This window comes from Bos javanicus, chromosome 1, assembly GCF_032452875.1.
Source record: "Bos javanicus breed banteng chromosome 1, ARS-OSU_banteng_1.0, whole genome shotgun sequence".
Lineage (NCBI taxonomy): Eukaryota > Metazoa > Chordata > Mammalia > Artiodactyla > Bovidae > Bos > Bos javanicus.
Window position 1 is genome coordinate 69,054,703 of NC_083868.1, and position 15,314 is coordinate 69,070,016.

At 42.3% G+C, this 15,314-nt stretch overlaps 1 protein-coding gene across 20 annotated transcripts in view; it reads left to right on the plus strand.

Annotated features, from left to right (window-relative positions):
- The window catches only part of KALRN (kalirin RhoGEF kinase), a 689,867-nt gene that overhangs the window by 379,900 nt on the left and 294,653 nt on the right, over nucleotides 1–15,314 (plus strand). For all 20 annotated transcript variants that reach the window (XM_061408919.1, XM_061409480.1, XM_061409007.1 and 17 more), the window contains exon 14: nucleotides 13,758–13,953. In XM_061408919.1, the coding sequence (XP_061264903.1) occupies nucleotides 13,758–13,953 (196 nt within the window). The remainder of the gene's footprint in view (nucleotides 1–13,757; nucleotides 13,954–15,314) is intronic.

The window sequence follows — 15,314 nt, forward strand, 5'->3', positions numbered from 1 at the left end:
TGTATGTATTCTGTCACTAATAATCTCAATATTCACTGTGCCCTTAGGGCGAAGGAAGCTTGACTTTTTCATCAGAAGCTGCAGTTCTGTATTTCAAATAGTATTCTTGATAATTTTCAATTATTTTTTGGTTCTGCTTCTTGACAGATCGGATTAGATTGTCATTGTTTCTTTACCCCGTCACATGGCTGCCAAAGAGTTCTGAGTTCTCTTGAGCTTTCACGGTCAGTATTATCTTCAAACTGTAGTTTCTTTGAGGAACCTTGTTAAGCCACATGTCTTTTGTGAAGGGTAGTTTAGTTAAAACTAGATAAGTCCCTTTAACTGGGCACATGAAAAGAGCAATAATTTGAAATGTGCTAAAAGCAGCTGAACAGATGAGCCAGAAAGTCCGTCGTCTGAAGTATTGAGGTACTTCCTGTGTCCCCTGAGGAGCCCTCCCAACACACCATCTACCATGTGGTACAAGTGAGAGTCTGGGGTCAGTATACTATGAAAGTCCAGGGAACTGTTGTATCTTTTTTTTTTTTTAGTAGTTTGATCAAATATGTGTGTGTATAATATATATGTACATACATATGCTTATTTATATACTTAGAATTTTTCTATTTGTTATCAATGGGCAATCTTGGGTGCCCCCTGCGATGAGCATATGCATACTGGAGAGTGCTAGGAATGACACCGAGAAAGATAAACCCAAACAAGGACTTTATGAAAAATGGGCCACACCTATAATCTTTCTTTTAAATTTCTGACTCTGTAATTACAATCAGAGTTTTTTTCAATGTACCTGAAAATTAATCTGCACAATTAATCAGAGTAAGGAACGGAATAGCAGCTCTAAATCCATGGGGTTCATATTGGGATAGGCTGGGGCCAGGCTGAGGCTAGAGGAAAATGGCCTTCAAGGAGGAAAATTCTTCCTAGAGGAGAGAAAGCTGATTGTTATTCACTGGTAGCATCAACTCTGTGATTGGTTGTATGCAGAGGCCTCTTATGTTTTGTACTTGAGTGAGATTGTTCAGTCAGTCTTTTACCTAACAAATTCAACTTGGTAAGCATTTAGTGAGCACCTACTATGCCTCAAAAATTATTTTGGGCACAGAAGATGAAACTGTCCCTGCTATCAGGGAGCTAGATGGGAAGAACCGCAGAAACAGAACCATCCCATAGTGATAATTTATGACACAGACAGGCTTACAGATCGATGAGAACACTGAGGCAAGACCGCTTAGCTTTTCAGGCTGCCCGTGGAAGGTTTCCCTGTAAGATGACACCTGGAGGACAGGTAAAAATTGATGGCCAGGGTTTGGCATCTCTGAAGAATGCCATCCAGCCTCTACCAGAATATCTCCAGAGCCCAGAAGCAGAGTTCAGGAGAGGAGGGAACTCAGGATCTCATTATTGTGTTGAACCAAGATCTCCTTCTGCCCTTTTCTCCTGCTTCTGCTCTCTGGAGAAACAAAACAAATCTGCTCCCGCTTTTTGGAAGCTTTAACATATTTGAAAATGTTCGTCATAGGCCTCTTTTCCTTTATCCAGAAAGTGTTGAGATTGTGAAAGTTATTTCTGCAGTCCCCTCTAAAACTTCAATAACTACTTCTCTTCACTGTTAGCCCTTCTCTGTGGGATATAACCCCAGTGTTCTCCCCACTTTCTGGGCCCACATTGTTGCCTCATTGCCCCCTGGTGGCTGGACTCTAGTTATCCACGGTGGCTTATACCCCCGGCCCCACCAACCCTGGGGCAGCTGTGTGTCCAAGACGCTGGTGTTCTACACACTCAGCCCAAGAGACGTTTCTATGACTTATCACCTGTCCTGTTGACGCTTCTGCTCCCCCAAAAGCCCCTGGCTGTTTTTTCTGGGTACATGTTTCCAGTACACTGACTTTGTAAAAAATTTAAATGAAAGTGTTTTATGTATTTTTCCTCTCAAATTTTATTCTCCTTTTTCTGGCACAGTTCTTCAGCCTATCAAAATATATTTAATTTATTATTGTATCAGTGTTTCAACAATTTGAAATATTGGCCAGGTCAGGCAGGGCTCTGTGGTGCTTTACTGGACGTTTTCCTTCAGTGACACAGAGCCATCAGCCCGCACAGTCATTCCTTAAAGGGCCACATCATCTTCTAGTCCGATTTCACAGCCCTTTCCTCCATAGATAGTGTTAGACTCTGCAAAGCCTTGCTGTTCTCCTGGTTATAATGTGCCTCAAACCCACCAACATAGTAACTATATCAAGAAAAAAAATAAGATTTGTTTGGGATCAATCTTTGTAGGCTCCCTTGGGATCCCTATATCCTTTTCTAAATGGATCCAGATCTTTTGCAAAGGAAATACAGAATAAGTGCAATAAAGTAAACCAAAATTCTCACAAAATACTTATTTGATCGTTTCTTCTAGACTTTTGTCAAATTGATTTCAGAATCATTGGCGGTTTCCCCTCACATCTTCCATTAAAAAAAAAAAATTACTTACATAGCTTTAGTATTCTAGAATGTCACCTGTTTTGTTAAATTATCAAAGATCCCTAATGGAAGCTTTCAGATCATTCTGTAATGGGGTGGGTGAGGGGCTGTGGACCTGAAGTCAGGTGACATTATGAAGGTTCAAATGCTGCCCACTTCTCCTTTCTGGTAAAGATGCAAGTAACTCAGTAGAAGGAAATAATGTAAACTCCAGCATGGGGTGTTTAGCCTTTGCGGAAGAAAATCCGTTCTGAAACTCAAGCATTGATAAGTTCTAGAATGGGTGAACAATATATATCATGGGAGCTCTTCAACAGACAGGAGATTTTTTGAAAACAATAGATTTCTATGAGTCTCAAACTGATTAAGAGGCAAAGATATGGGCAAAATAAAGACTCAAGATCCCCTCAGTATCAGTCATGATTTTAAAAGATCTCAATTTTAGTTATGATGATGATGAAAAAAAGAACATGAACTTGGTTGTAAAAACTGTGTTCCAGTATCTAAATTATCCAGTTGGAATAGAAATTAGGTAACCAAACATTGGAACTCATCAGTTAGACTGTTATGATATGTTCTTACTTTTTATCACAAAAATAAAAAAAATAACTGCATGGATTTCTTTATTGCTAAGTCCTGCTTTTCCATACTGCTTCTTTCAGTATCCTCAAAGGTTTCCTTATAGCTACATACATCAGTATTTTAACTCTGGACAGATTGTATGTATTTCTAAAACAGAGTGAAATTCCATGATATATCTTTAAAATAATCTGTATTAGAATTCACTAATCTTATCATTTTAATTGATTAACAGAAAAGAGCCTAATACTAGACTACAGGAAGAACAAATGGCTATGGTAATTTAGTTTAGTTTCACAGTGGTAATACACATAAATATGTTGTTGTTCAGTCGCTAAGTCATGTCTGACTCTGCGATCCCATGGACTGCAGCACAGCAGGCTCCCCTGTCCTTCACTATCTCCCAGACTTTGCTCAGATTCATATCCATTGAGTCAGTGATGCTATCTAACCACCTCATCCTCTGAGGCCCCCTTCTCCTTTCGCTTCATCTTTCCCAGTATCAGGGTCTTTTCCAGTGAGTCGGGTCTTCATATCAGGTGGTCTACGTATTGGAGCTTCAGCATCAGCCCTTCCAGTGAATATTCAGGGGTGATTTCCTTTAGGATTGACTGACTGGATCTTCTTTCAGTCCAAAGAACATGTAAATATACATACCCATTGTAGATGAAATAGCCCTTCCCAAAGCAATGAAATTCTATTTAGCTACAATAGCTCTTCTCCTACCAGCCAGCACTTGTAGGTCAGTGAAGAATATTTAGCTTTCAGTTCCCTGGTGGCTCAGAGGGTGAAGCGTCTGCCTGCAATGCAGGAGACCCGGGTTCAATCCCTGGGTCAGGAAGATCCCCTGGAGAAGGAAATGGCAACCCACTCCAGTATTCTTGCCTGGAGAATCCCATGGACAGAGGAGCCTGGTGGGCTACAGCCCACAGGGTCACAAAGAGTTGGACATGACTGAGCGACTTCACGTTCACTTTTTCTCATTTTAATATAAATAATGACATCATAGAACAGAAAGATGTTCATTTGCATTGACAGAGCATTATTGACAGAGCATGCTCATGTATTTCAGAGCATCTTACCATAGTGAAATGCCTTACACCCTTCCTCCTCATTATTAGTTGGAATGGGATTGGACCTTAATGTGCATAACGTGTAGTGTAGATATACACACACACATGCACGCACACACACAGTCACTCTCTGCTGAATGGCAGTGTAGTATAGTCATTGAGTATGCAGTATGAGTTACAGGGCCTGGGTTTGAAACCTGTCTCACCAGCTTCACTAATTGTATGATTTTATGCAAGTTACTCCCTTGGTTTCCTCATCTGAGAAATAGGTATGAGAATAATAATTCCCAGTCCATAGAGTTATTAAGGATTTAATGAGTTAACACGTAGAACTCAAGTACCTAGCACTTAACACTGTAATACATTGTAGTTAACACTGTTATTATTAATAAACTACCTAAATAATATATACAAATTTGATATATATATATATACACACACACATATGCATATGCATTTGCATCCACATTTTAAGCAAACATCCCATCTTATTCTCTCTGAATTTATTACCCAGTTCTGTTAGGTGACATTCTAGGAATCAGCGAACTGAAATGGACTGGAATGGGTGAATTTAACTCAGATGACCATTATATCTACTACTGCGGGCAGGAATCCCTCAGAAGAAATGGAGTGGCCATCATGGTCAACAAAAGAGTCCGAAATGCAGTACTTGGATGCAATCTCAAAAACGACAGAATGATCTCTGTTCGTTTCCAAGGCAAACCATTCAATATCACAGTAATCCAAGTCTATGCCCCAACCAGTAATGCCAAAGAAGCTGAAGTTGAACGGTTCTATAAAGACCTACAAGACCTTTTAGAACTAACACCCAAAAAAGATGTCCTTTTCATTATAGGGGACTGGAATGCAAAAGTAGGAAGTCAAGAAACACCTGGAGTAACAGGAAAATTTGGCCTTGGAATACGGAATGAAGCAGGGCAAAGACTAATAGAGTTTTGCCAAGAAAATGCACTGGTCATAACAAACACCCTCTTCCAACAACACAAAAGAAGACTCTATACATGGACATCACCAGATGGTCAACACCGAAATCAGATTGATTATATTCTTTGCAGCCAAAGATGGAGAAGCTCTATACAGTCAGCAAAAACAAGACCAGGAGCTGACTGTGGCTCAGACCATGAACTCCTTATTGCCAAATTCAGACTTAAATTGAAGAAAGTAAGGAAAACCACTAGACCATTCAGGTATGACCTAAACCAAATCCCTTATGATTATACAGTAGAAGTGAGAAATAGATTTAAGGGCCTAGATCTGATAGATGGAGTGCCTGATGAACTATGGAATGAGGTTCGTGACATTGTACAGGAGACAGGGATCAAGACCATCCCCATAGAAAAGAAATGCAAAAAAGCAAAATGGCTGTCTGGGGAGGCCTTACAAATAGCTGTGAAAAGAAGAGAAGCAAAAAGCAAAAGAGAAAAGGAAAGATATAAACATCTGAATGCAGAGTTCCAAAGAATAGCAAGAACAGATAAGAAAGCCTTCTTCAGTGTTCAGTGCAAAGAAATAGAGGAAAACAACAGAATGGGAAAGACTAGGGATTTCTTCAAGAAAATCAAGAGATACCAAAGGAACATTTCATGCAAAGATGGGCTCGATAAAGGACAGAAATGGTATGGACCCAACAGAAGCAGAAGATATTAAGAAGAGATGGCAAGAATACACAGAAGAACTGTACAAAAAAGAGCTTCACGACCCAGATAATCATGATGGTGTGATCACTGACCTAGAGCCAGACATCCTGGAATGTGAAGTCAAGTGGGCCTTAGAAAGCATCACTACGAACAAAGCTAGTGGAGGTGATGGAATTCCAGTTGAGCTATTCCAAATCCTGAAAGATGATGCTGTGAAAGTGCTGCACTCAATATGCCAGCAAATTTGGAAAACTCAGCAGTGGCCACAGGACTAGAAAAGGTCAGTTTTCATTTCAATCCCAAAGAAAGGCAATGCCAAAGAATGCTCAAACTACCACACAATTGCACTCATCTCACATGCTAGTAAAGTAATGCTCAAAATTCTCCCAGCCAGGCTTCAGCACTATGTGAACCGTGAACTTCCTGATGTTCAAGCTGGTTTTAGAAAAGGCAGAGGAACCAGAGATCAAATTGCCAACATCCGCTGGATCATGGAAAAAGCAAGAGAGTTCCAGAAAAGCATCTGTTTCTGCTTTATTGACTATGCCAAAGCCTTTGACTGTATGGATCACAATCAACTGTGGAAAATTCTGAAAGAGATGGGCATACCAGACCACCTGATCTGCCTCTTGAGAAATCTGTATGCAGGTCAGGAAGCAACAGTTAGAACTGGACATGGAACAACAGACTGGTTCCAAATAGGAAAAGTAGTTCGTCAAGGCTGTATATTGTCACCCTGCTTATTTAACTTATATGCAGAGTACATCATGAGAAATGCTGGACTGGAAGAAACACAAGCTGGAATCAAGATTGCCGGGAGAAATATCAATAACCTCAGAAATGCAGATGACACCACCCTTATGGCAGAAAGTGAAGAGCAACTAAAAAACCTCTTGATGAAAGTGGAGAGTGAAAAAGTTGGCTTAAAGCTCAACATTCAGAAAACGAAGATCGTGGCATCCGGTCCATCACTTCATGGGAAATAGATGGGGAAACAGTGGAAACAGTGTCAGACTTTATTTTTTGGGCTCCAAAATCACTACAGATGGTGACTGCAGCCATGAAATTAAAAGACGCTTACTCCTTGGAAAGAAAGTTATGACCAACCTAGATAGCATATTGAAAAGCAGAGACATTACTTTGCCAACAAAGGTCTGTCTAGTCAAGACTATGGTTTTTCCTGTGGTCAAGTATGGATGTGAGAGTTGGACTGTGAAGAAGGCTGAGCACCAAAGAATTGATGCTTTTGAACTGTGGTGTTGGAGAAGACTCTTGAGAGTCCCTTGGACTGCAAGGAGATCCAACCAGTCCATTCTGAAGGAGATCAGCCCTGGGATTTCTTTGGAAGGAATGATGCTAAAGCTGAAACTCCAGTACTTTGGCCACCTCATGTGAAGAGTTGACTCATTGGAAAAGACTCTGATGCTGGGAGGAATTGGGGGCAAGAGGAGAAGGGGACGACAGAGGATGAGATGGCTGGATGGCATCACTGACTCAATGGACGTGAGTCTGAGTGAACTCCAGGAGTTGGTGATAGACAGGGAGGCCTGGCGTGCTGTGATTCATGGGTCGCAAAGAGTTGGACACGACTGAGCGACTGATCTGATCTGATCCGTTAGGTGATCCCTGAGTGTTCATGTAACTGCTGTGAGAGAGACAGGCGTTTGCTCTTGCCATAAAGAGAATGTGCCTATGCAGAGGGCAGATTACACTTCTCTTTGCTACAACTTTTGTCCCAGTGTTCACACCCCAATGCCAGATTGCAGATGTTTATCCTGTTCATGGCAAAGGCTCCTGAAAATAAAAGTGAAAGTGTTAGTTGCTCAGTCCTGTCCAACTCTTTGCAACCTCATAGACTGTAGCCCACCAGGCTAGAATACTGGAGTGGGTTGCCATGCCCTTCTCCAGAGAATCTTCCCAACCCCGGGATCAAACCCAGGTCCCCTGCATTGCAGATTCATTACTGTCTGAGCCACAGGGAAGCCCCAAAGGCTTCTGAGGGACCAAAGAATTCCAGTTAGATTAATATGACCTTTATATTGAGTATAAGTACTCAGTATACTTTAAATATATAAACTATATTTTTAAGTATATAAGTTCTCAGAATCAATTTTTAAAATTTACCAAACTTTTTAACACAAATATCTTACTAGGGGAAGGTTGTGTGTTTTTTGAAAGGGTAAGTTATTCCTGGCATTATATAAAGCCACAAACATACAATTTATTGATGTGTTCAAAGCACATGATTAATTTTAAAAGTTCATGTGAAGTGAAGAAAATGGAGTTACAATGAGTTTGTGAAGGTTTTTTTAGAGAAGAAAACAGAGGAAAGGTTAAACAGGCACTTCTCTGAAGTGATAAAAATTTAAAAAGTACACCCTGAAGATGGTTCTTATACCAGCTCTATGGATATGACACCGTGGTTAAGAGCTCTTGGCCTCGGAGTTGAGTGCTCAGTCCCGCCTCCACCAGCTCCGAGGCCCTGAGGCAAATGATGCGACTTCTCTGTGCCTTGGTTTTCTCATGTTGTTGCTGTGAGGAGCTGCTATGAGGATGAAAGAAAAGAGAATCAAATGCTTAACACTGCGTGCTCAGTCGCTTCTGCTGCTGCCGCTGCTGCTAAGTCAATTCAGTCGTGTCTGACTCTGTGCGACCCCATAGACGGCAGCCCACCAGGCTCCCCTGTCCCTGGGATTCTTCAGTTGCTTCAGTCATGTCCAACTCTTTGCGATCCTATGGACTGTAGCCTGCCAGGCTCCTCTGTCCATGGGGATTCATTCTCCAGGCAAGAATACTGGAGTGGGTTGCCATGCCCTCCTCCAAGGGATCTTTCCCACCCAGGAATCAAACCCTTGTCTCGGGCATCTCCTGCATTGGCAGGTGGGTTCTTTACCACTAGTGCCACCTGGGAAGGTTGTGGTAAAATACTGTCTATCCCATAATGAATACACAGTTCAGGGTCAAATATCTTCTTTAAGACACTTGGGGGTGAGGGGAGAAAGTATCCTCTACCATAACTACTGGGAAGGACCCAGAAAATGAGAGGAGCCAAAGAAGAGGGCTTTCTGAGAACAGAGCCCAAGGCCACTGCTAAACCAAGTCCCTGGAGTCAATTTTGGGCTGCAGAATACTGGATTCAGTGAATCTCATCTGGCAGGAAAGCTTTGGGCTTCTTTTTGAAGTGCCTTCCCATTTCCCACTGCCTCTTATCCTATCTAAATGCCTGTTTAGCTCTTTTCTCTGATTTCCCTTATGGCTGTGACTCTGGAGTAGATAATTGTTAGAATAGAAAACACTGCCAATGTATCTCTCAAAGAGGTCATCATATCCTAACACTTCAATTAATTCAGAAGAACGAGGCAGAGAGTGGCCATCAGAGCCAAGAGAGGAACTGAGTGAGCCAGGAGCTGAGATGGAGCTAATTGAGTGGAAGGAGAAAGAAAAATAGGTTGATTGAAAGCTGAATGTCCTGTGGGTACCTTATGTTCCATCTTTCACTCATTTGGTTCAGGCCTTAGTTTCTGCCCAGAACAAATTCTTCCAGGTTTCCTTTCCAAATGGAGTTAGATCACTGGATTAGTCCACCGGACAGGTTTTTCTTTTCGTGGTTTTGTTTCTGTACTAGCAAATTAACCCTTGTCCCGTGTAATGAGATAAGCCAGAGAACAACATCAGGTTTTGGGGGTTGTCATGAAACTCTATGCCAGAGTTGACTTTGAAGGGTGGTGAGGACTTGAGCAGACTGGGAGGAGGAGCAAGGATGTTTCAGGGCTGCCGGACCAGAGAAGGTGGCTGGAGAGGGCAGAGCAACTTCTCACACCAGAGAGTAAGCCACATGCCTAGTTCACATAACAGGACAGCATGAGATGGGGCTAGAATGCTATGTTTGTTCATTAGCAGTAAAGTGAACTTCAGGTTTGAAAACAAATTTTTTTCCCTTAAAAAATGAACCCCTGCTCTGTGCCAGCCTTGTGCCCTAGAAAGAAGGTCAAGAGGGGGAAGCCAATAACAGAATATTCCTTGAGGAAACAGAAAATACTCAGGAAAGAAAATAATTAAACTCTAGCCATCATTTGAAATACATAAATCAGACTATTTCAAGGCTCTGGGCTTCAGTTCTTGGAGGTTGGGAAAGGTCAGCCACAGAGATAGTAAAGAATGTGTAGACCCAAGGAGCAAAGCTTGGAAGTCAGGCTGTTGCATTGAGTAGCTTCTTGAAATTCTCATTCTTCAGGCTTCATTTCAGACATGGGCCCCTCAGCTTAATGGGGTTGGGTAGTGTAGGTAGAGAAGGGGAAGGAAGGAATATAGAAACACCAGATATAGAATCCTGGGTATATTTCACATTTGGTTTGGATTCAGATTCTCAAGATACCAGACCTCTGAGCTTTATTCTCACAGCTAAAGCACCTCATCATTGCTCTGCTCTGATCAGGACTCTTGGCACTTGCCTTTCCGCTCCACAGACTCATGGCTCGGGACCTCTCTAGGGTCTTCCTGCAACAAACAGCTTCTTCATTGACTCAGTTTCATGAAAACAAAGCAAAAGCTAAAATGTTAAGAAAAAGAAATGTAAAGAAAAAGACTCTTTCTTTCATGCTTGTCTTATTCTTACTTCCCTTAAGTTTGTAGGCAAGGAAATGGACTAAAAATTTTGTTTGGGCTCTTTCCCATATATTATCTGATAAATGACTTATATCCAGCATGTATTAAGAACTCTAACAAATCTATAATCAAAAGATAACCTAGGTTCTGAAAAATGAGAAAAAAAACTTGACACTTTCTAAAAGTAGATTCAATAAGCATATGAAAATGTGCTCACCATGATGAGTCATCAGGAAAATACAACCTAAAGTCATAAGATATCACTTCACACCCACTAGCATGGCTAAAATTAAATAGACTGATAGTACCAAATGATGGTGAACAACTGTAACTTTCACAGGGAATGTGAAATTCCTCTTGGGAATGTTAAGCATATACTTATCCTATGACCCTACAGTCCCACTCCTAAGTGACTCTCAAGAGAAATGAAAAGCCGTGTCCACAAAAGACTTGTGTAAGTCTTTCACATCAGCCTTACTCATAATAGCGAAATACTGAAAACAACCTAGGAGTTCATCAACTTGAGGGCTGGTAAAAAAAATCACGGTGTCTCTACACCGTGGAACAGTACTCAGCAGCAGCAAGGAATGAACAGATACAGCACAACTGAATCTTAAATACAGTGTGTTGAACACAAGAAGCCAGACATGAGAGTCCACATTGTATGATTTCATTTATACAGAATCTAAGAATCTGTGATGATAGAAATCAGAAAGTAGTACCTGAAGGCAGTGGACAGGAACTGACTGGAAGGGGTGAGTCCCTAGGGTGATGGAAAGGTCCTGTGTTTTGTTTTTGGTGACGGTTACACTGGTATCTAAAGTTGTCAAAACTCACAGAACTGAATATTTGTGTATCTTATTGTATGCAAATTTTACTTCAATTTTTTTAGTACAAGAAGGAAAAACAGTTATAGGCCTAGCCTACAAAGTTCTATTCATTCTATAAATTATCTCTTATAAATTATAAGTTGGTGGTGGTTTAGTTGCTAAGTTGTGTCTGACTCTTTGCAGCCCCATGGACTGTAGCCCACCAGGCTCCTCTGTCCATGGGATTCTCCAGGCAAGAATACTGGAGTGAGTTGCCATTTCCTTCTCCAGGGGATCTTCCCCACCCAGGGATTGAACATGGGTCTCCTGCATTGCAGGCAGGACTCTCTACCAACTGAGCCATCAAGGAAGCCCACAATTATAAGCCCACAATTATATTTTAACTCCCTTCTCTAGTTAGAGAATGAAGTGCTTTTCAAAGATAGGATATAACAAAAACCTGTGTGCCTGCCAACCTGCTGATTCCCAAATCACCAAGAACTCCCCACAATAAATTGATACCAGGTTTTGGGCTGAACTCAGTGGATCCCTTAGTTGACCTGCAAAGAGGTAGGGGCATAAAGTGAGAACCCATGACACTGAAGGGTTTAAAAAAAAAAAATTTATTGTACTATAGTTGATTTACAATGTTGTGTTAGCTTCAGATGTACAGCAAAGTGAATCAGTTATGCAAATATCCACTTTTTAGATTTGTTTCCCATATAGGCCATTACAGAGTATGGAGCCGAGTTCTCTGTGCTGTACAGTAGGTTCTTACTAGTTATCTATTTTATACACAGTCGTGTGTATGTGTCAGTCTCAGTCGTCCAATGTATTCTGCCTCCCCTCCTTTACCCCCTGGTAACTGTGAGTTTGTTTTCTACATCTGTAGCTCTATTTCTGTTTTGTAGATAAGCTCATTTGTACCCTTTTTTTTAAGATTGCACATATAAGTAATATCATATGATATTTGTCTTCCTCTGTCTGACTTGTGAAGGTAATATTTTTAGTTGCCCCATTTCTGCTTCGAAGACAGTAATTGCACTTTCAATGGAGGAAAGTCTTACTGTTAGACGAAGAATGGGAATCCTGTGCCTCTCATGAGGGACTGCTTGCCTTTCCCATCTGGGTCTGTGTGGCCCTGGCACAGCATGGTACAGCACCATCTCCCATTGTGAATAGGCTGCATCAGACTGGTCTTTCCTTCTCTTTGTCTCCTGATGTTCCTGGATAGCAGTGTTTGGTAACTGGGAAGGTTTTGCCACATGTCAGCTGGGATGACTGCCAGCATGATGAAAATCACTAAGCTGGTCTCTGGGCTGTGTGCTTAGGGTGCCTGGACCAAATTGCACTGTGTGATCTGGGGTGAGGCTTCCATTGCCTCTTCCCAGAAAAGAGAGAGACACTACCTGTGCCATTCACAGGTACTTCATGAGATAACACACCTGAAACCCACTTTGGAAAAGGTTTTGTTTGATTTATGTATCATGTGGAATTATTATCCAGTTAAGTACTTCTGAGTTGTTCCTGTGTGTTTGATTGCAGCGAGCCTAAGGAAGTGTAGGATTCAGTCTCCGGGTGCAGGCACTTATTTGAGTAAATGAGGGCATATCACATGACTGAAACTGTAGAGCAATAACCAATTAGCAAATCCATGTTAGGGCAGTCTCCCTTCATTCCATGGTTCAGTCTTCATTAGAATCATGTGTGCCTTTCAATAGCGTGTAATCTTCTTGGATTTCTACTGGTAAGCTATACATTTACACCTTCTTTAGTCACTATTACCAGGCATCACCTGGTAATACTCACCTTTGTGAGTAATAGAATCCTGTACCCAGAACACAGGAACCAGATCAGGATCCCTGGGTTTGGTGTACACCAGCTCTGAACAATTATGTGACCTTCGGTCATTGCCTGGGCTTCTCCAGCCTTGTTTGTTTCTTGAAGTTAGGCTCAGTACTTAGTTTCTGAGGCCTTCTCCAATGATGAGATCTTTAGAACAACAGTTACGGTATGGTGGACTAAGTGTTTGCAGTAAGGAGAGAAACTGAGTTATGTCCTCCGGTCGTGTCCCTCATGAGTAGGGTAAACTCGGGGCAAACCATTCCATCTGTGTGAGTGAGTATCGGCTGCTTTCTCTGTGAGATGGACCTAGAGATCTCCACTCGGCCTCTGTCTCAGGTTATTGCAGGTGGAGTGAGATGGAGCATGCAAAACCTTTCTAAACCATAAGTCATCATTTAAGTATTTGCTGCTGCTGAAGACACTAAAGCACAGGGAGAACAATTTTTTTAACATTTTAATTTTATATTGGAGCATAGCGGGTTCCAGGTGTGCAGCAAAGTAGCTGTTGTAGACATTGAAACACAAGGAGAACCCTATTAAAGGCATGCATACATGGGTGCCTGGCATCATTGCTTAAACGTAGTCTAGGGGTCAGGAAAGAGATGCAAAGCAGAGTCAGATCTGACCTAGATTAGTTAATAAGGCTCAGAATCAGTGAGCTTCTACATAGCTGTCTCTTGTGAACCAGTGAAGCTGCACTGACGGTGGTTCCCTTACAGGTGACAGCAGAGCTCGACGCTTGGAATGAGGATTTGCTTCGGCAGATGAATGACTTCAACACGGAGGATCTAACACTGGCGGAACAGCGGCTGCAGCGCCACACAGAGCGGAAGCTAGCCATGAACAACATGACCTTTGAGGTCATCCAGCAAGGCCAGGATCTGCACCAGTACATCATGGAGGTCCAGGCCTCAGGTAGGAGACCTGTCCTGTGCTTATGTGTCCAGCAGGGAGATGATGAAAACAAGAACATCAATCAGCTTAACTCCAAGGGCCATTTCGACTCCACTCATTCATTCTCTTCCCACAGGTACAAGAAACAGAGAGTTTTGTACCATTTAAAAACAAACAAAAAAAGAAACTGAAGCATGAGACCTGAAATTGTTTGTCTGAGGTTTCCCAGTTAGCTATCATAAAGACAGGAATAGGACCAGGTTCTTCTGGTGCTGTGGCTGCTGCTGCTAAGTCGCTTCAGTTGCGTCCAACTCTGTGTGACCCCATAGACGCCAGCCCACCAGGCTCCCCCTGTCCCTGGTATTCTCCAGGCAAGAACACTGGAGCGGGTTGCCATTTCCTTCCCCAATGCATCTAAGTGAAAAGTGAAAGTGAAGTTGCTCAGTCATGTCCGACTCTTCACTACCCCATGGACTGCAGCCTACCAGGCTCCTCTGTCCATGGGATTTTCCAGGCAAGAGTACTGGAGTGGGTTGCCATTGCCTTCTCCGTGGTGCTGTGGGGAGAATGGGAAAAACCAATGATGGAAATTAGCACAGATTTACAAACATGGTGCTCTAGAGAAATAAACCAAGGGGGCTCCAAATGCCATCAGCCATCCTTGTGACTTGTATTCAGATGTGTAGATATTGCTGTTCCACCCCTACCCCATGCACATACTCTCCTGCCCTGTCCTCCACCCTCAGGGCTGACTCCTCATCTCCAGTCCATGCCTCTCAGTGTTACAACTCCTTGCAATCCCATGGACTGTAGCCCACCAGGCTCCTCTCTCCATGGAGTTCTCCAGGCAAGAATACTGGAATGGGTTGTCATGGCCTTCTCCAGGGATCTTCCCAACCCAGGGATTGAACCCAGGTCTCCCACATTGCAGGCAGATTCTTTACCAATTGAGCCACCAGTGAAGCCCTCCGAGAGTCCTCTTTTTTCCTATCACTGGTCTGTGTGTGAGTGTAAAAAGTACAGACAAAATTTATGGCAAGGTCATATAATTTTATAACTTCTCAAAAAACACATGGCTGTTACTCAGACTAGACTTCTTTTTCTATTTAGAATTTATTCGTTGTTTATCCAACAAATGCATGGACTCTTAAGTTTCAGCTGCCACTTAGCAGAACAGCCTTTGAACTCAGAGCTGGAGAGAGCCATAGTGGTTCCCTAGTCCAGAAGGAAGAAGTTATTGGTCTGGGCCTAAAACTAGTGGACTGCCAGAGCCCAGGTCTCCTCACCCCCACCACCCCAGGTCCTCCAGGAAGAGGCAGGCAGGAGCTCAGGCCATCAACTCTCTGAAACACGGTTGGTCCATGTCTCTGTTGATTCAGAAT